This window comes from Nesoenas mayeri, assembly GCF_963082525.1.
Source record: "Nesoenas mayeri genome assembly, chromosome: 1".
NCBI classification, from domain to species: Eukaryota; Metazoa; Chordata; class Aves; order Columbiformes; family Columbidae; genus Nesoenas; species Nesoenas mayeri.
The window spans coordinates 4195944-4217709 of record NC_137541.1 but is presented as its reverse complement, the minus strand read 5'-3'; the positions used below and the strand labels follow the sequence as shown (position 1 = coordinate 4217709).

General features: G+C 42.1%; 1 protein-coding gene across 7 annotated transcripts in view; it reads left to right on the top strand.

The window, feature by feature from the left end:
- The window catches only part of MKLN1 (muskelin 1), a 106830-nt gene that overhangs the window by 45721 nt on the left and 39343 nt on the right, over positions 1-21766 (top strand). For all 7 annotated transcript variants that reach the window (XR_013922540.1, XM_080350146.1, XM_080350145.1 and 4 more), the window contains one exon: positions 7273-7385. Coding sequence is in view for 6 of the 7 variants with exons in the window: in XM_080350146.1 (XP_080206272.1) it covers positions 7273-7385 (113 nt within the window). In the remaining variant the exon portion in view is untranslated. The remainder of the gene's footprint in view (positions 1-7272; positions 7386-21766) is intronic.

Sequence of the window (21766 nt, the reverse complement as noted above, 5' to 3'; positions counted from 1 at the left end):
TTACTGCTGCCTTTGACTTAAGTTGGCTTTCACAAGGCAGTCAAAAGCATATATATCTATCTATCGATATATATATACACTGTGTTTTTCTTGCACAAAAGTGGCTGGAGAGCATCTACAGAGGCCGAGTTCCAGTTGGGGCGAACTGCGAGTCCTTTCTTGCTGCAGCTCTATCTTGTGCTAGTGGGATATTCTCAGAAAGTTCTTCTGTGGGATATTTGGAAGTTGCTTTTAGTTTTGCTTCCAGGCCCACCGAGGCTTGTAAAAGCCTAAATGTTTTTGAGATTATCAGTTTTGCTGTTTATTTCGGCTCATAAACGGGCCAGGGGAAATTCTTGCTGTTATTCTTAAAATCAGCTGTTGCTCATGGCTGGAGTTTTCCTTTTGAATACAGGTAGTGTTTAATGAGCCCGTGGGAATTCAGCCAGTTATGTCGGGATGTGTTTTACAGGCTGGAGCTATAAAGCTCCCTGGCTAACCGTGAGCAAATCTAGTATTATTGGAAAAAGGAGCGGTGGCGTACTCTTTTCTTCAAAGACATCCTCCCTTCCTCACCCACACGCTTGTTGAGCTGTTTTTCTTTACGGAAGCCTTTGGCAATTGAAGAAAAATACGCTCAATTTGTACTCCTTGTTTGAGGGGTGAGGTCCTTTTCAAAAATTAATATTTTCTCCGGCTTAAATCTTTTTAGAAATGAAGCGAAACATCAAAATCATAAGGAGGTTCTGAAGTTTCATAGTGCATACATGTTGGAAGCAAATCTTAATTGCTGATATCCAGACCTGCTGTAGCTGTAACTGGACTATAAATGGTTCTGCTTTATTAACCTCAAGGAAGTATTAACCAGTTATTAACCAGTTATTGCTGACTACAGAAATACCAGTTTATTTCTATTAGGTTTAGTAAAGTTTTTAATAATACCGAGGCTGCTGGATGCACACGTGTTGCTGTTAGAGGATATGGGCTGGTATCAGTTGATATCTAGTTACTGATAGTGTGTTGAGTCACTGAGACTGTTCATGCTCTAAGTTTCAGGTAGAATATAGTTCAACTTGGTCTAAACTCTCTTTTTCCATGTTTTATCTTCCAGTTAGAATAGGCTGAAAGCCACTGAAGGAGCAATTCTGGGTTCTCAGCTGGCAACCACTAACTTGTGCTACAGCTCATTTCCATCCCATGTTCACGCTCTTAATCCCTGCTGCAGCTTGCTTAGAATAAGGATTGTGTTCTTTGTGCTTGGAAAAACTCTGAAAGCAGTTTGAAATGAAAGCATAGGCATTTTGGGACACAGAGCTGAGAATGCAGCCTGATATCTCCCTCTATATATAAAAACAATTGGGGAGTTACTGATTCTCAGCGTCTTTCATGCTTTTAATTACCTTAACACTCAGACTGGAATGACTCTGGGTGGCAGAATTAGGAATTTGGTTTTGGTATGCATGTGCAGAAACATTCCCAGTTACAGCTGGAAAGGGCTGTTATGTGCTTTAAAGCTTTAGACTGTAAATCAAAACAGAAAGCTGATGTTATTTTGCTTTTTCCTACAAGTTATGTGTCTTATGGAGTTTTCCATATGGGAGGCTGGAGAGTTTTCTATATTTTCCTGCAAGGAAGGGGAAGTACTTGGGCGGTCACAACCTAAATCCCATAGATTAAAACAAAAGTTTCTAAAACGTCATATGTGAAAACAATCCCCAAGCTAATACACAAGAACACACAGTGTTAAGTGCGCTCAGTGTCAGTTGTGAACAGCTATACTGCTCTTTATGTAGGCCCTAGTGAAATATTGAAGTAGTAAATAGTGTGTAGAACTTTGTTCCCAGGTGCATTAAGCCCTAATGCAGTTTTGGATGAGGTTGTAGGTATTTAGCACTGGTACCCTGATTAACAGAACTTTGATTCTGCCCTCACAGGCCTTTTTATAATTCAGATACTGCACGCATTTCAAAATACCAATGCTTATTCTGGAAGAATGTGGGAATGGGAACGTGGAGTGCCAAGTTCAAGTTCTGAGGAATAACGCCTGTTCTTTAGAGGAATATGTGCACTGTGTGTGTTTATAATTCCATAGTTAAGGTGGAATTGATCTCTTTAGCTCTTAGAGGGGAGACACAATTTTATGTGAATGCAGTGTAGTCCGTGAAACCATATCATTTATTTTGGTAACAGAATTGTAGACTATATAGAAATCATTCTATTAAAAAGTAATATTTTGTGATTTTTTTTATCCTGTTTGTTCAAATGTTCATATTTTATTTCATCGAGATAAAGTCTTCAGAAGTTTTCTGATGAGACTTTTAGAAATAATAGCTAAGCAGCCAGGATCATTTTTTTTTGGTCTGCATTTCTCTTCTCTTTGGCAAGCGATACTTTTTTTGGAAATAAAATATTAGTGAAATGGTCTTTATTGTTGTTACCTCAGTTTGCTCACTGAAGTGAAACTACTCTGAGATTTTGGCTGTACATTATTTTGCTTTTCATAGGAAGGAATTCTGCGTCCTTCATTCTATTAGAGTGAGAACAGATCCGTAGGTGGGGAACAGATTCAGAGCAGAGGGCACAGTGGGCCCATAGCATATGTGGGCAACACAGTGGAAACAATGAGGCTGGTTCCAAAGCAGCATGGAAAGATGGAAAAGCTGAAGTGAGAGCAGCAGACATCATGAAGGATGCTGTTTTGCCTGGGGAAAACATCTCTATCTGTAAGATATTTAAAGACAGGACTTGTGTACAAGATGAAGAGATCTCTAAAAGAAAACACAGATGGCTTCTAAGATCTGAAACACAAACAGCTGCTGAATCCTGGAGGTTACTCAAATTCACAGTGCTTTTGCATTTGAGAGGGAGACTGTGCCTGCCCAGACCAGCCCTAGCCTGAAAAATCTCACATTCAGCCACCTTCTACACTCACCTGTGGTCCAGAAACTGAGTGCTGTGGTACTTCGAGAAAATGTAGGGTCTGGTTTTATGGTTGTACTCTAAGTGCTCCTTACAAAGTGGACAACACTGCTGGCAGATAGCTGAATCTACAGTTACTACACAGGGAAGTGACGTCCTTTTGTAGAAGGCTTTTGAGATATATATGTATATATTTTTACTTCTGTGATGAGTCTTTCTTAGTTGTAGACACACTGATTCTCAAACATGCCCTCAGCAAATTTGGGCTGGTGGCAACTTGAGAGAGCAGTGGTTGAAGAACTAGACTAGGGCTGTGAGTCGAAGGGACCCTGATGGGTGACATGGTTGAACCCCACAAGGTTCTCCAAGGCATGTGTGGGGTCTTAAACCTGGGATGTAACAGCTGTGTGCAGCAGTATAGGCTGGGGACTGAGTACATGGAAGGAAAATTTGCAGGGTGGTAGGCAGCTGAATGGTTGTCACCAGTGTGTCCTTGTGGCCAACCTCCTGCTAGATGTATTAGCAGAAGTGTGGCCAGCAAGATAAGGGGAGGGATGATGCTCCTCTGATTGGTACTTGGGGCCACATCTGGAGTGCTGTGCCCAGTTTGGGCACTCTGATACAAGGAGGATGGTGACAAGTGGAAAGTGAGCTTAGTGAAGGACCACCAAGGTGGTTGAGGGCTGGAGCACATGATGGGTGAGGAGATGCTTAGGGAGCTGGTTTTGTTCAGCTTGCAAAAGAAAAGGCTTGTGGGAGGATCTCGGAGCTGTCTTCAGCTAGTGGGTGGGAGAATCATAGAATGTGCTGAGTTGGAAGGGACCCACAAGGATCGAGTCCAACTCCTGTCCCTGCACAGGACAACCCCACAGGTCACACTGTGTGTCTGAGGACGTTGTCCAGTCTCTTCTTGAACACTGTCAGGCTTGGGGCCGTGACACCTCCCTGGGGAGCCTGTTCCAGTGTCCAGCACCCTGTGGGTGAAGAATCTTTTCTTCATGTCCAACCTGAACCTCTCCTGCTTCTTCCACATTTCATGGACAACTGTTCGTTCTAACAGAGACATGGAAATACCATATGACCAATATGTTATGTTAAATATATCACCAGGATTGAAATGTATTAATTGTGCCTATTCGTTAGAAGGTAGAAGCAGGGATGCTCATGCATCTTCGATCAGCCTGGCTTTAGTAATTTCACAGAATCCCAGAATGTCAGGGGTTGGAAGGGACCTGGAGAGCTCATCCAGTGCAATCCCCCCATGGAGCAGGAACACCCAGATGAGGTTACACAGGAAGGTGTCCAGGTGGGTTGGAATGTCTGCACAGAAGGAGACTCCACAACCTCCCTGGGCAGCCTGGGCCAATGTTCTGTCACCCTCACTGAGGAGTTTCTTCTCATGTTTAAGTGGAACCTTTTGTGTTCCAGTTTGAACCCATTACCCCTTGTTCTATCCATTGGTTGTCAATTTGCAATGTAACATCCTGATCAGATGAAGAGGACATGCTGTACCAGAATCCCCCCAAGGATTTCACAACACAGAGGTGTTACCAGAAGTTAAAGAGCTGACTTCAAGAATATATCTGTGCCTAGACTAAAACTATCCCAGGATTTTTGGTATTCAGCAGGGCTTGGAAAAGGCTGCTTTGCATGTTCTTCTGAAAAATAGAACTTAGTGGAGAGGTTGACAGGAAATACATTAATAATTTGTGGACTGCTCTGGTACCTTTTGGTCTTCAAGAGAGTAAGTGCAGAAAAGAATTCAAACATTATAGAAACATTCTTGACTGAGCAAGCAGTTCAGATACATTCACAGAACCTATTTAATTCTAAGTGTTGAATTTGTATTTAAAAGTAAATGTAAAGGAGATAAGGTTAGGATGCTAGAGGAGAAATTCGATTTTCTAAATGTAGCTTTTAAAAGCTTTGGGTAAATATAACCACTTCCGTGTTTTTCTTGTTGCCTTGCAGGTAGGTTTGATAGTTTTGTCCCTAAAGCAGAATAGAGACTTGCTTTAATAAAGCAGCAGCAATATTGCTGTGTTACATATTGCTTGGATACAAAGGAAGAATCCTTCCTTCTGCCAGAGCAAGATGCTCTGCTTGCATCTTGAGTTCCCTGGTGGTACTGAAGTAGGAATAGTTATATTGATGTGAGACTGTTGGGCTCCCCGTGAGCTTCCCGCTCCTGCTGCCTAGAAGTTTGTGGTCTCTTCTCTGTGTCTGGCCTCTCCTTTGAATGTTTGTTGATATGTTGTGCAGGTTTTGTGGCAACGCCTGGGAGTGCTGGGCTTGTGTCCTGGCTCTATCCTGCTTGGACCTCTGAAAAAATAACCCTCCCCACAAAATCTGAATTGGCAAGTAGAGCGGAATGTGTGATGCTGGTTGGGGAACAGAGTGAAGTTGGACTTTTTTATTAAACAAAACCCAAGAAAACCAACCAAACAAAAAAACCCCAAACCAAATGAAAACAAAAAGAAAAAACCCACAAAACAAAACCAAAAACCAAACGCAACCAACGAAGCAAAACCAACCCGAGCACAAAACAAAACCAGCAACAAAAAACCCCAACAACAACAAAATAAACAAAAACCAAACCAAAAATTAACCCCAAACAAGTGACCTTCACTAAGCTCACTTTCCGCTTCTCACCATCCTTATTGTATCAGAGAGCCCAGACTGGGCACAGCACTCCAGATGTGGCCCCAAGTACCAATCAGAGGAGCATCATCCCTTTCCTTATACCATAGGAGAGCAATTACAAACTTTGGAAGGACTATAAGATGTTTTCTTGACATTACCAGCAACAGGTACATTGATGCATTAAGAAATATTCCTTTTAAAAATATAGAAACTTCCTATAAAAAAATAGATATATAGTTCTGTAATAAATTGTAAGACTTCAGAGTCTAGATAGTGATGGAGCATTGAGTTCATCTGATTTTTCAGTTTGACATCAGGGGGGAAATTAAGTCTGGCACAGTGTTCTTGTGTTATCACTGATGCTCATGGGTTGCGCTCGCTGTCCGACCGTCCTCCTCTTTCCGCATTTACACGCCACTTAAACCTGTCAGCTCGCTTTAGGTAACTTTCAGAAATCTGAGTTTTCATCAGATTCGTTCAGGTTTGCTATTAAATTTCATCGGAGACAACAAAGCCTTTCCAGGCGGGCATGACGTTTTGGCGAGGCCCCAATAGGATACTTAGCTGGTGCCAAATCTTTCTATTTTTCTCGGCTATCAATGAAGCTGTTGTGGTAATGTGGGTTTTGTGAGCTGTGAGAATTTATGCGCACAAAGGGACCTGCTCTTTGCAGGGAACACTGAGAGCCCTGAGTCCAGGAGGAAGGGTAATTAAAGTTAATGAACCAGGGTAACCTTTCCATGGTGATGACCACTATCCTGATGGTAGGTAAGGGTCAGGGACTATTCCCATTTTATAATTGTGCTTCTAACTGGGGTTGGATTAAAAATTGGCCGTTACGTCCATAATAGAACTGGTTTGTGGATTTTAAAGGAGTTTTTCAAAGCTCTGCAAGACTTAGGTGGCTTGTTCTTCTTGGACTTGGCTTTGCGTTGGGTTTTAATGCAATCTAAAAATTAAGAGTTTTTAGCATTTGAGACCAGGTAGTGATTTCATTATAATGGGAGCAGCTTAGTTATCTCTCCAGATCAGAACAGAGGCTTCTTCCTTAAATGCTTCCCATGTTCAGAGGCTTCATGTAGTTTTTATCTGCAAGTTGGAGAAGCCCTTGAACTTGCTGTGCCTGAAGGAGTTGTGGGTTTAAGTTAACAAGGTCTAAAGATGGGCCTGAAACACTGACTTAAAACTGTAACTCTTCTACTTATGTGCTTTTGTGGCATCAGGTAAGTTACTTTTTGCCAGGTGTTTCCCTTGAAGAGGATTTCATCAGTGGAATTTCTTTTCAAAGAAAGTACTAAACAGAAAAGCTTTGTTGCTACTGTCTTGTAAGTCTTTCTTGTCTACAGATCTTGTACCCAATGGGGTATAACCTGGGATGTCCTTGATAAACTAAAACACACAGTATCCAAAATGCTAAGTATTGTTCATTTGTCTTTATTAAATTCTAAGCAGAAGGCTGTGGATTTGCCTCTTATGTATATGCAGAAATAGAAAACGACTCCTGAAGATTTGGCTGCCTATCACTCTGAAGAATTTCCATTACTAAACCACACCACATTTCTTCGTCCTGGTGACTGGTTCCATTTGAGGAGGAGCAGTGCTTTAAGAATTGGTTTCAATTTCCCTTCTGATAATCTGTTTGTTACAGGCGTCTTTTAAATATTAGCCTGTTTAAAGGCATTCCCTTCTTAACATAAAACTAACATGTTCTTCCTTTCTTTTTTTTATTAGAAACTGTTTATTTGTTTGGTGGCTGGGATGGAACTCAGGATCTGGCTGACTTCTGGGCGTACAGTGTGAAGGAAAACCAGTGGACCTGTATATCCAGGGATACAGAGAAAGAGGTAAGTCCTGCAAACATCAGTATTGTTATTAATACATGAGTTGTTGCACAGAAAAATGTAATTCTTCTGAAGTACTTACATTGATGTATAGCACACAGTAAGAGCCACAAAATTCAGACCTTCGAGTTCTGAAGACTTTTGAAATGCTTCCATTGGGAAGATGTGAGATGGATGTGAATTAGAACAGTTAAGATTACTGGAGGGGAAAGGTTTATTTCTCAAGAGCAGACTGATCGGCCAAAAATCAGTTCAGTGGGTGGAATGTGAGTTAAATGATTTGATAGGAGTGAACAACCAGACTGACTAATAAAGGTTTCAGACCTGATACTGGTGTTGGGCTTCAGAAACAAATTTTTTATTTTCTTTCTTAGCTTCTGTCAAAAATGTGAGTAGGAGTGGACAAGTAGCAGACAGAAATCTAGAGGACAGGGGTAACTGCCAGAGGCCACGCAATCCCGAGAGCTTTCATGGTATTCGAGCCATTTTCCTTGGCCTGTTTTGCTCAGTATTTGACGTATGAGACCTCTGAAATGAATGTAGCTTGGGTTATAAGAGGTAACCAGAAAAAAAAGTCCAAGACCTTTGGTTTATGTAATTCGTTTTACTGTATACTGTGAAATGTTAAAGTTCCATGTGGTAATTGTGTTTTGAATTCGTTACTTGTTTGTCAGAGGAAATTCTTGCAGTCTCTTCTTGAAGGTACAAGATGTTTGAGATTTCATCACTTTTTTATGAATTCAGGAGTTGATTTCCTCAACTGTTTGAAAAGAAAGTTTAACAACGTATTTCCCATTTATATTCTTGCAGTTTCTTGTCGTAGCTTACTTTGTGACCTTCCCTACCAGATGAAGAAACACTTAAATATTGCCATTTTTCCTGGCAAAGGTGTTTAGAGGTTGTAATCAAGTAGAACGAGTAGCCTGAGCTAAAAAAAAAGAAACAAAACACAGTAAGGCACTTCCCGTAGCTTCAAATCTCCGTGCACATCATGCGCTCGCTGGTTCTAACATCCTTTACAAAATGGACAGTAACAAAACCTGAACGTGATATTCTGGTTTCTATCATACGAGCTGTATAAATGTAAAATTGTCCTTACATTTTACATCTCTGAAAGTTGCTTTTTTCCTCTTAAGTTGATTTGGTTTTTTTTTAGTCCTAGTCCTTTTGTCACTGCCTGAGGCTACTTGGATGTTTAACTGATGGGATGTTGAAGCTGGATTTAGTCTTGTAGGGTCCAGTCCTGTAGGCTGGGCTTGTGTTGCTCTGTTAGCCTTGAACCATGGGTTTTACCATTTTTCTTGCTGTTTACCCACCACATAACCTCCTCATGATAAGGAGGGGTGTGTGACGTAACACCAAAGGGTAATTGGGACTCAACTCTCTTATTGACTATACGGTGAAGATAAACAGCTAGACCTTCCTTTCCTTGGTCTCGCTTTATAAGGAGGTTGGAAAAGCGAAGAACAGCCATAGAAAAGAAGGCACAACAATTTTAATTGTCTTTTCTTTGACTTCTTACTCTGTAGCCACTTAGCGTGTACTTCTGACTAGCTCAGGCTGCAGTGAAACAGAACCCTCCTGTCCAAAAGGGGTCACTGTGTTTTCTTCCTGCACAAACCAGTGTGGGTAGCTCTGTTTTTTACGGGATTAATTTCCTTTCCTTGCTGGGATCCTGCCTGATCCAGTTGAGCCTGTGCAGAGCCTGGGAGGCCTGGCTGGGACGCGAAGCATCGACAGTGCCAGAAGCAGCAAATGTTTTCTCCTCGAGTTCCTCATGCCTGCCACTAGCAGGGTAACGCTGGGATGGGAGCAAAGGAGACACAGTAGAAGAGTTGTGAGTTGATACAGTAAAGGCGCTGTAAAGGGATTTTGGAGGGGGGAAAAATAAAATTACAGAGTGCAATGGAAGGTCAAGAAATTCAAATGGAAGATGGGAAGGGTCTTGGGCTGAGAGGAAGCAAGATACGGGAATTAAAAAAAAAAACTACTGGAGACTGAGGTGAATGTGTGGAGAATTTTGAAGAAGAGATGAACTTAATAGACACACTGAATCACAGAATGTCAGGGATTGGAAGGGACCTCAAAAGCTCATCCAGTGCAATATCCCCGCTGGAGCAGGAACACCCAGATGAGGTTACACAGGAAGGTGTCCAGGTGGGTTGGAATGTCTGCAGAGGAGGAGAATCTACAACCTCCTGGGAACCCTGTTCCAGTGTCTGTTACCTGCACTGTGAAGAAGTTTCTTCTCATGTTTAAGTGGAACCTCTTGTGTTCCAGTTTGAACCCATTACCCTGTGTCTTATCACTGGTTGTCCCCAAGAAGAGCCTGGCTCCGTCCTCCTGACACTCACCCTTTATATATCTGTAAACATGAATGAGGTCACATCTCAGTGTCCTCTTCTCCATCTCCAGCGCCCCAGCTCCCTCAGCCTTTCCTCACACAGGAGATGCTCCACTCCCTTCAGCATCTTTGTTGCCCTGCGCTGGACTCTCTCCAGCAGTTCCCTGTCCTGCTGGAACTGAGGGGCCACAACTGGACACAAGATTCCAGGTGTGGTCTCCCCAGGGCAGAGCAGAGGGGCAGGAGAACCTCTCTGACCTACTGACCACTCTCCTTCTAACCCACCCCAGGTACCATTGGCCTTCCTGGCCACAAGGGCCCAGTGCTGGCTCATGGTCACCCTGCTGTCCCCAGGACCCCTAGGTCCCTTTCCCCTACTCTGCTCTCTAATAGATCATTCTCCATCTTATACTGGAACCTGGGGTTGTTCCTGCCCAGACGTAAGACTCTACACTTGCCCTTGTTCTATTTCATTAAATTTTTCCCCACCCAACAAGTGTGAAGAAATGCGTGTGCTTCAGAAATGACATTCTAGAAGGACTGTCTGTGTGAATGTGGTCTGCAGTGAAGTTCAGAAGAACAACTGCCAAGACATGGTCCAGGGTTTTGGTGACTTAGTGAGGTGCGGTTGACTGGTGGCTGCCGTACTTGCAAACCCAACAGTGGTGTGTTCTTTTTCTCTGAAGAGATCTGGATAAAACCTGATTGAGAAATGGAAAAGGTCAATCTCAAATGTTGAGAAGTAAATTCAAAAACAAAGACTCCAGATGTTTCTCTAATTGGGACATCAACTGTTCACAAACAATTTGCTAAAAGGAAATGTCTGTTGACAAGGAATTTTAAAAAACATTCAGTAGATTCCAGTAGAACTTTGTATTGTTTTTCTGTTGTATTGTGCTTGTTCTACTTCTGGCTCTTTTGTTCTAATTAATCAGTGACAGTGGTTAAATTAGCTGCTGAATAATTAAGCTTGGACAAGAGAATAATATGGTAAAAGTAACATTTTATCCAGCGTTGTTGTAGGGGTAACACACAGTAATGCTTTTGGGATAAAGGCGCTGGTAGGTTCTGTTGCAATGCCAGATCATCATAATCTTACTGTTATGTTACATTATGAAAAGTTTGCCTGACCTTTTTAGTAAACTCTGGTGCTGTTTATCTGCCAGTGAACTGGAAAAATGTCTCTTTGTCACCTGAACTTGCATTGGGGATTTTTAACAGTTTGACTACTAAAGCTAATTTTCTATCGCCCTTTTTACGTCAGCAAAAAAATGCTCACAACACTGACGGAGTAGTGAACCACTTAATTTTAAAAAGGGGGTGTAGGAGACCTGCTCGCAGTGTTGGGCTGAACCTCCAGCATATGGACAAGGGCCCTTTGCTATGGGAAGCCCTTGAGGTGCTGGAGCAAGTTGAGAGAAGGAAATGGAGCTGGTGAGGGGCTGGAGCACAAGTGTGATGGAGCGGCTGAGGGACCTGGGGGGTTCAGCTGGAGAACAGGAGCTGAGGGGAGACCTTCTGATCTCTGAACTGCATGAAAGGAGCTTGGAGCATGGAGGGTGTTGGTCTCTTTTCCTAAGTAACAAGTGAGAGGATGAGAGGAAACAGCCTCAAGTTGTACCAAGGGAGGTTTAGATTGGATCTTGGGAACAATTTCTTCCCAGGAAGGGTTGTCAGGCATTGAACGGGTTGCCCAGGGCAGTGGTGGAGTCACCATCCCTGGAGGGGTTTAAAAGACACATAGATGAGGTTCTTGGGAACATGATTTTGTGGTGGACTTGGCAGAATTGGGGTAATGGTGGGACTCGGAGATCTTAAATTTCTTTTCCAACCACAATGATTGTGTGATTCCATGAGTCTATGAATGAAAACTTCCCCACCATCCCTTCAGCCTGTGAATCTGGCAAAGCTCCTGCAGTCCTTGTCAAATCATCCTTCTCCAATTCTGTATCCTTTTGAGGAGAAGCACCATGGAGCACTCATGGCCCGCAAGTGGTAGAATATGCAACAGCTCTATGATTTGGTTGACATGAGGCACAGCCAGAACATGTGAAGTCCAAGAACCTTTAAAGGTTTTTACCCTGAACCCAATGAAATGTTCTGACAAATGCTGTTGTCTCCAGGATTTGTTAGTGGTTGTAGATCAGTAGACCTTTTTCAGGATTTGGGAATAAATAGTTTTGAGAAAACAAACCTTGTCATTCCTTGGGCATTTCGATCCTACGCCAGTGTCAATTCATAGAGAAATTTCATGGGATGTTTTGGTGTCTAATATTTTTGGTTTCCAAGCAGCAGCTTTATCTTTTGAAGGCTAATTTAGTGAAATTCAGTACAGTAGGACAGTTTCAGTGAACTATAGGAAAGACTTCACTTGGTGGAAATTGGTAGTTATGTGGATTTTTAAATAGGATCAAAAGGTGGAAGGATGTCCATGTCTCCGGAGATTTGATAAATGAGAGTACAGAAACATGATAGTTGGCATATTTTATATGTAACTAGTATTCATGTACCTTTGTTCAGTATTTCCTAGATACATGAGAAGAGATAAGGGTTATCCCTTCAGACACTGTATTAGTGCATGAATTGGTAGCTTCTGTAAATATTTGTAGCATTTGTAAATATGGTGTGTTGACTCATCCTCATTCTGGCTTTTTTAGAGGAAAATTGTGCTCACAGATAGCTCGGTGAAGGACGTGGAAATTGTGTAAATGGGTTAGGTGGAGATGACACTGTTTTTCTCTGAGATTTTAAGAGCCTTTGGCAAGAAACAGGTAGAAGTGAAGTTCTTGTCATGGGTTGACTAGTTGAGAGGATAAGTCATTTCTCAGAACGAAGGAAAACTTAGGTCAACAAGTGCCTACAATTCAGTAGGTTCAACATGTAAATCGGTGTGTTGTGAAGTGACAGTTTGCTGCTGACACCAAGTGCTTTTCCAGGTTACTGAAGGTAAAAGCTGACAAATGGAGAAAGATCTCAATAGTGAGAGCCAGGGTAAATTTCAGCTGCTATTGTATTTCCAGTTAAATGTTTTATGGTGTCTGCGTGTGTTTCTTAACACTGGTTGACATGGATGAATTTACGCAAAGCTTCCAATGTCATAACCACGCAAGCGTTTGATGCATTTGTGTTTGTGACACCTATGACTGATTTTTTTTTTGGGTGTGATGCAGAAATAAAACAGCATAGGCTAAAAACTTTACATAGATAAGCTTATATAAGTGTAGAAACTGAACTAGTCTCAAATATGGACTCCTTCCCACAGATGGTGATGTGGTTTTGAGTAGTTTGATGTGTATGGACTTGGCAGATTCAGTATATTAGATCTCATGTCCTACTTGTGAGTAGTTCCAGTTGTACAGATGCTCAGTTGTATGAGCTGCCTGGTGCCACAAAAGCACATGGGGAGAAAGCAGCTGTCCCCAAAAGCCTGCGATAGAAACTTGGATGCTGCAGATAAACCTCTGAGCCAACTTCCTAAGTAGTGTAAACACCTACAAAAGTGGGGACAAAGAAGGCAGATGCTGAAGTGAACCAAGTGAAAAGTATTCCAGACTGATCCTAAATATCGCATGCTAATGGTTTATTTTCCTTCCTGCTTAGTAACATAATAGTTTTAAAAATGTTCTAGCCAGTGTTCTTTCTCCAAAATGTTAGAGACTTTCAGATATGCCCAATTAATTTCTCCAGTGATTTTGACATAGGCAGCCTAAAACAAATAGACCCTATTGAGGGAGGAGTACCTTGATTATTAATTTTTTAAATAAACTTCTTTTGAAAAGGTTTTGAGCTTTTAAAAGTAACTTATTTACCTTATACTACCTTGTGTACCTAAGGAGCTCTGTCCTCTTAACCCTTGTTAGCTGTCTTTCTAAGAAAAGATCATTCATATTTTAAAACAGCTCTGTGTTTTATGTTATCCAGTTCCATCACTAGGTACCTGTAATTCTTGCTTCCAGCATTAAAAAAAAGCACAGAAAACCAGCCAAACTTCAGTCATTCTTAATAGCAGATGTTTCAATGTGTTGAGGTCACTTTTCTCCAAGCATTGATATTTAAGTCAGTTTCGCAGAGAAGGGAGTACTTAAAATAAATGCATTATGCACGGTGTTCTGAAGGCTGCGGAACTTTGGAACTTGTGTGCACCGGGCTCGGGTTATATGTGAATTTCTAAACCATCATAAAGCTTTCAGTTGCAAAGGGTGCAGCTTGTAAACCGCTCATGCACCTTGAAGTAATGCATCATGTGTAGTCGATTTGTGATGTTTATGTTCCGATGAAAATCACCGTTGCAGCTTTAGCTCGTGATGAGTGTAATGCTCTGTTCTCTGGTCTGGAATGCAGCTTTATTTTACTTCTGTGACTTTATTATGAAGTTATTGCATCATCCAGTTCCCTGTAAATTGCAATTGAGGCTGTACACAGAGACAGGCTTGAGTGGCTATGAATGCATCTCAGGGAGGATAACGCATTATTCAACTGCTTAAAGTATTAAAGAACTTTCAGGTAAGGTTTTAGTGAAGTTTTGGAGATTTCTATAAGGGAAGCTGGTTTATATCCTTTTGGATTTTAAAGACGCAGAAATACGCACCTGTCGGACAAGAGCCAGCTGGAGTTCCTGCATTTCATACCAAATGCATGGGGAAAAAGGATTTTAAAGAACAGGGTATGTGATGGTGGAAGGTGGGAGGAAAACTTATTCTCTTGCCAGCAAGGTGAAAGTAGCTCCATACACCAGTCAGCTTCGTCTTGGGAGTGGAGCAGTCTCTGAGTCCAGGTAGGCTGTGGAAGATTTCAGTTATGTAGATGCTTCCCAAGCTGTACAAATACGGAAATCTCTAAAGAGATATCAGTTATGCCAATATGGTAACACAGGGGAAGCATTCTCAAGTGGTATCATAGACAAATCTTTTGCTAAATTGTCTGGATAATTACACGCTTGAAAATGTAAGTTTTTGTGGACCTTGTTGCTAATAATGAATGCATTTCTGCCACTGGGTTCTAGAGGTAATTAGGACTTAAATATTCTGGACAGTCTCAGGAGTGGACACAGGCAGAATGGATAATGTATTGGTTGGTATGATTTCTCAGACCTGTAAGAGTTTAGTATCACAGAATCGACTGGGTTGGAAAAGACCTCAGCGATCATCAAGTCCAACCCTTGGTCCAACTCCAGTCCATTGACTAGATCATGGCACTAAGTGCCATGTCCAGTCTTAGTTTAAAAACCTCCAGGGCCGGTGAGTCCAGCACCTCCCTGGGCAGCGATTCCAATGCCTGACCACTCTCTCTGCACAGAATTGCTTTCTAATCTCCAGCCTCAATTTCCCCTGGCAGAGTTGAAGCCCATGGCCCCTTGTCCTATTGCTGACTGCCTGGGAGAAGAGCCCAATCCCCACCTGGCTAGAACTGCCCTTCAGGTAGTTCTAGAGAGTGCTGAGCTCACCTCTAAGCCTCCTCTTCTCCAGACTAAACAAGCTCAGCTCCCTCAGCCTCTCCCCATAGTACCCCGTTGCCCTGAAAATAAGACAGGATCTTACATTAATTTTTGCGCCAAAAAGATGCGTTAGGGCTTATATTAAGGGAATGTCTTATTCTTCCATGAAAAACAATCTACATTTTTTCTTGAACAAAAAAAAATCAACATTTATTCAAATATAGTCATGTCATCACATTCTGGAACACCATCATAAGTCTCTAAAACCTGAATTCCATCATGAATTTGTGACTCTATTTCCTTTCTTCATGGACAACAATCTACATCTACTGATATTCATGAACAAAAATCAACATTTATTTAAATACAGTCATGTCATCATCTTCTGGAACATCATCATAACTTTCCAAACCCTGCTGCATTCTATTACCAATTAATTTTACTTTTTTACATGTATAGCTGTCTGGACACTATTTAAATTGACCTTTTTTAATGAACTGTAACTAGGGCTTATTTTTGGAGTAGGGCTTATATTTTGAGCATCCTCAAAAATCCTGAAAAATCACACCAGGTCTTATTTTTGAGAAACACGGTGTGCTTAATAGGACTTAATCCATTTATTTTCCAGGGTGTTTATGTGATAGAGAGTTTAGTGGTACTGGGATTGAGGAACTTGTTGGGTTCTAGTCCTTGCGTTGCCGCAAGCGTGCTTTGTTTTCAGTGCTCTGGAAACATGCGTTTGCTGCCAAACTTTATACTTATTACATAGAAGGGAAGGGTTTAGGGTGATGTTTAGACCTTCAGTGAAAATACTTACTCTTTCCTGCCTGATTTTCCTCCACTTAGGTTATTACAAAGTTAAATATGCCTTGTTTCCGAAACTATGACACAGCAGAGACTGTGCTGCAATTCCAGTGGTAATTGGTACATTGCCTGCAGCTGGATAACTACATAATGTTCTGAGAATAGCTGAAAGGTGATATAAACAACCATTTCAGAAGCTACATCTTCCCACATCTATAACTTCATTCAAAAGAAGGCATGACAGTCTCTACAGTTCTGTTCTTTTCAATGCTGAAAAGATTCTGTTCTTATATATATATATATATATATATTTCTCTTGCCATGTTGCTGTAATAGCTAACAGATGAAGCCTACATTAAACTGTACTTAGTATCTGTATCCCTGAGAGGGGAATTTCGTAGCCATTTCCTAAGGGCAAAAAACTCTACAGCCACTTCAAACACCTCTGGGTATCAACTATTTATTATCTGTTTCAGACTGTCTTCACTTTCTCAGAAACATTTGAGAGCCTGTGGCTGTCGAAGTATTTGGACTCAATGTCATGTTTTGCTATCACCAGTTTTTCAAGGACAATTAATTAAGGAAAAAAGTACTTCAGAAGTTCTAACATTGCTGCATCTTCATCATTGTGGCTAAACAGCCCATAAATGACTAGTTCGGTTTTGTTTTCAGCCTGGTAGCTACAAGTGTGACTGCAGCCGAGCCGAATAGTTTGCATCTACGGAAAAATCTCTCTTGGCTGGACCTTCGCTAGCCATTGTTATTGGTAATGAGAGGACAGCGTGAACTTGCGATCCACGAGAAAATGACCTCATTCCACATCCTGCAATTGTTAATGGGGTTAGTTAAATTCGGCGCACGAGGGATGTTGTCCTGAGGGCCCATCTCTCAGAGCTGGTGAAAGCTCTGATTCTGTGGTGGGTCATCTGTTCTATTTCATCAGTGTTAGTGAAAGCAAAACTGAGCAGTTGATGTGTAATAAAGCAAGTTTCCTTGTTAAAATTTAAGCAGCTACATTTTGATTCATGTTTCATCAGCACGAGTAACACTTGGTTTGCAGGTAAATTGTGTCTTCTGTTAGAAATAGCCCAATATTGATGCACTTTCGCTCCAGGGTTGACTTGTGTTAGAGCATTACTTCAGTGCTTCTCTTATTTGCATTTGTAAGCTGAATCACGTAGGCTGGATGACTTAATTTTTGACTGTATACTAAAGCCTAGATAAGACCTTTATATGTGTTCCTACAACCCGCTTCACGTAAATGAAGGAATTGTTTCACGTTGTTCACATGCTTGAAGCTCTGTGAGGTTTATTTCCCCTTTCTGCTATTCCACTTGCTTGCGTAGGAATTCTCTTGGACTTGATTTGTGCAACATGAGATCCACAGTGTTATGTATTGCTGGAAGGCCTTGATGATACCTTGATGTGAGAACATGTAGTTCAGAAATGACCCAGGAATGCGGCTCCCTGCACTGGCAGCATCACAGTCATCAGTTGCCAAAGTTGTTTCTGTGCTGTAGATAAACTTGTGCAACACAGCTGTCAAAAAGAGAATATTGATACTTTGGAAAGTTCACAACTCAATTCACCGGGTGCTCTTTATTTCTTAGAGAAGTGTGTTAATCAGGATTCGTCAGAAGCCGATAGATCACATGCTGGCTCATCCCATTCTGCAAGCAGGCCTCCTGGGAGAATAATTTTTAAGATGTAATCTCATGGCAATAGAACACTAAGCATCTCTTTGTTTTCATAGCAATGTTTGTTTGCTGCACTGAGTCTGTGCTCACCTGTGCTGTGATGAATCACAGGATGGCTGGGGTTGGAAGGGACTTGTGGAGATCATCCAGTCCAACCCACCTGCTAAAGCAGGGTCACCAGAGCAGATCACACAGGAAGGTGTCCAGGCAGGTTTGAATGTCTCAGAGAAGGAGATTCCACAACCTCTCTGGACAGCCTGGGCCAGGCTCTGGCACCTCAAACTAAAGAGGTTTCTCCTCATATTCAGGTGGAACCTCCTGTTGTTCAGTCTGTGCTCATTGCCCCTCATCCTGTCGTTGGGCACCACTGAACAGTCTGGTCCATCCTCTGACATCCACCCTGAGATATTTATAACCATTGATGAGATCCCCTCTCAGCTTCTCTTCTCCAGCTGAACAGCCCCAGCTCTCTGTGTCTCCTCATCACAAAGATGCTCCAGACCTCTCAGCATCTTTGTAGCCACCACTGGACTCCTCCAGTAATTTCTTGTCTTTCTTAAACTGAGGAGCCCAGAACTGGACACCAAACTCCAGATGTGGCCTCCCCAGGGCAGAGCAGAGAGGGAGGAACAACCTCCCTTGACCTGCTGGTCACACTTTTCCTAACACATCCCAGGGACCATTGGCCTTCTTGGCCACAAGGGCATTTTATTGACTCACAGTCAGTCTGTTGTCAACCACAACTCCCGAGTCCGTCTTTGCAGAGCTGCTTTCCAGCAGGTCATCCCCAACCTGTACTGGTACCTGCGGTTGTTGTTCCCCAGGTGCAGGACCCTACACTTGCCCTTGTTGAACCTCATCAGGTTCTTCCCTGCCCAGCCCTCCAGCCTGGCCAGGTCTTGCTGAATGGACCCGCACTGATCCCTGAAGGGTGGAGCAAACTGAGTGAAGTCTTATATAGGACGGAAAGGGATGGTCCCCTCATGGGTTGTCAAATCCAGTCCACTGCTATTGTAAGGAGCACATCGTATGATCTTTGAGCTTAATCATTTGACTCACAAGCTCATCAAACTCTTTCAAAAATAGAACGCTGGGCCATTTTTTTACTTGTAGTCTAAGCGGGGAAAGTCTCTCTGTGGAAGGCTCAGCTTGAGGCTGTCAAGATCAACAGTGAGAAATTAGGACTGTTGCAAATGTGTGTGTGCTTTTAGGAAGAAAAAAAAAGCTTCATCCTGTTGGATTTTCTTGTTTTCCCACCTTAAGAGATGACTCAAAACTACGTGCTAAAAGCTTCCACTGACTTTAATCTGCTCCATCATGTCTGAGTCAGATGCCCAGAAAGGACTTTGCGAGTAAATCTATTTAGTTGCATTGATGTAGGAAGGTACTTGCAAGTGGATTAGCCATAGTCAACTGCCTGACCAAAGGATATCTTCCTTATCTTAGCTGTGGCTACACTTAGTAGTAGTTAAATATTTGCAAATACTTATCAGAAATCTTTTGATATCCAAACTTAAAATTTTTTATTAGACATTTAACTGGTTTTTTGTGAAAAATTGGGTAGACTCATGGCTTCCCAGTACTTGGCCTGGGGACTTTCAAGTGTTGTAATTCTTAGCCAAGTTCTGATCTATTTAATAGGCTTCCTGAAATATTGACAGAACACATTTAACTTGCATACTCTCAAAGAATATCCTTCATAGCTGGAACAGTAGCTGTAAAAATAAGTTGTAATATCTGTTATCTCACATAAATTGTGGCAAGAATATATTAGAGTGGAAATTTGTGGCTGCTGGTCTAGTTTCATACGCTGCTTTAAGCTTTTACATAAGAGTAATTTAGTGAATGAGGTGTACAATCTGCATCCAGAATACGTTTTTTGGAGCTAGACTCCCATCCTAGTTTAATCCTTCACTATATCTACCCTGTGTGACATGCAAGGATTTTTAAGGCTAGTGCTAGAACTGTTAAGTCTTGGATGTGAAATGACACATGTAGCAGTGATTTTTTTTTTGCCATCATAAAGATAAGGAAAAAGTAGCCGGGATACGCTGTTTACAGGAGGATCTTGCATGCTGAAGAAACCTTTATAGATGGATGCTGGACACCCTGAGCCTGTGCTGGGTGCTTTGGCTACTACTGCTGTTGTGATGCTCTTGTGTTCTGAGTGTGCAAGACCCTTGTACTGGGCACTGGTGAGATCTTGAATCCTGGGGTCAGTTTGGGGCTCCTCATGCCAAGAAAGGCCTTGAGGTGCTGGAGCGAGTTGAGAGAAGGGAACGGAGCTGGTGAGGGGCTGGAGCACAAGTGTGATGGGAGCGGCTGAGGGACCTGGGGGGTTCAGCTGGAGAACAGGAGCTGAGGGGAGACCTTCTGATCTCTGAACTGCCTGAAAGGAGCTTGGAGCCAGGGGGGGTCGGGCTCTGCTCCCCAGGAACAAGCGCCAGGAGCAGGGGAAATGGCCTCAAGTTGCGCCAGGGGAGGTTTAGATTGGATCTTGGGAACAGTTTCTTCACAGGAAGGTTTGTCAGGCATTGGAACAGGCTGCCCAGGGCAGTGGTGGAGTCACCATCCCTGGAGAGGTTAAAGACACGTAGATGAGCTGCTTAGAACTTGGTTTAGTGGTGAACTTGGCAGTGCTGAGTTAATGGCTGGACTTGATGTTCTTAAAGGTCTTTTCCAACCAGAATGTTTCTACGTTTCTGTTGGGGTCCTGTGCTCCTAGCACGTGGTCAATGATCGCGTGGGCGTTAGAATCAATAAATACATCATCCTCAGCTCACTTTGCTTTGTGTTTTGTGCTGATACGCCATACAATTACTCTATGCTACCATAAAAAACAATAGATTCGATTCTTTTGTTAGGTTTCTGGCACTCTAAGTTATGAGAAAATTAAAATGCCTTCTATGAGCAACTCGAGTAAAGTGTTTTATTCTGGGCAAGGCTGCAATTGTTTCTGTTGCTGAATTTAGTTCTCATCTAGATTAAAGCAAATCATTTTGAGCTACAACTTAGATTAAACATTTTGGGAGTACGCATTAGCCTAAGACTGGCATTAATAAAGCACTATCAAGCTCTAATCCTAAAGCGTATAGACTTGACTGAATGCCAAGAATAATATACATTTCCTTTCATTTTCAAGATTGTGGCGAACTTTCCCCATTTTTGGCGGGGGGTGGAGCAGGAAATGAATTATATTCTGAAAGTGGGAAATGAGAGCAATTAATCTCCGCAGTTGTGTGTAGGCAGGGGGGGACTATTTGTTGCATGACAGCCTGCTCTCAGAACTGGAAACAAAGTAGGTTGTTTGTGCCTTTTTATGTCCTCGTCCTAGTTTGCTTTAGGACAAGAGCATTTACCTCATGACGCTTATTTTTGAACTTTATACTGGAGGCAGTGTTCACATTCCATTCAGTCTTTTACAGCACCGAGAAGGGAGAATTAGTCAGCTGTTCTTTGTTTTGATTTCCCTGACTCTTGAACAGGGTCCAGGCTCGCTCCTGAGGTTTTTCATCTGGATCAGCCTGAATAAAACACATTTCCTTGCAACTGAAAACCCTTTCTTTGCAAAAGGTTATGACAACCGAAAGAAGCCAAGCTCCCCCAGTTTTTATTTGGGGGTGGGATGGGGAGTGAAACTGGCTTCCCGCTGTCCTGTTCACATTAAAGAGGGTTCGTAGGACACTTATTTAAAAAGAAAACAAGAAATGAAAGCTATCATGTTTGTGCCGTAGCGGAGCATGCCAGGATGCTGTTGCTAAGATGATGCATGGTGATTCTGGCATAAATAGTTATTTGAGCAGGCTCTACCCTAAGGAGTTGAGTCCCAATCCTTTCTCTCCTGTATAGGAACAAATCCATTATTCTGAGGCAGTGTTGTCTCTCGCTGCTGTTGTGTTGCTTTTTGAAAACGTTTTGTAAGTTAGTCCTTAAGTGGGATAATTGCTTTCAGCATTTGCAAGTTAAATGAAGAAAGCTCTAATTAGATTTTATAAAGTGGCTTAGCGTGTTGAGAAGGCTTTTCATAAAGTATACTGTGTATTCACTTGGCGTTGCACAATTGAATTTCGTGTAGCGCTGACAAAACCAAAAAATCCTATTTGGC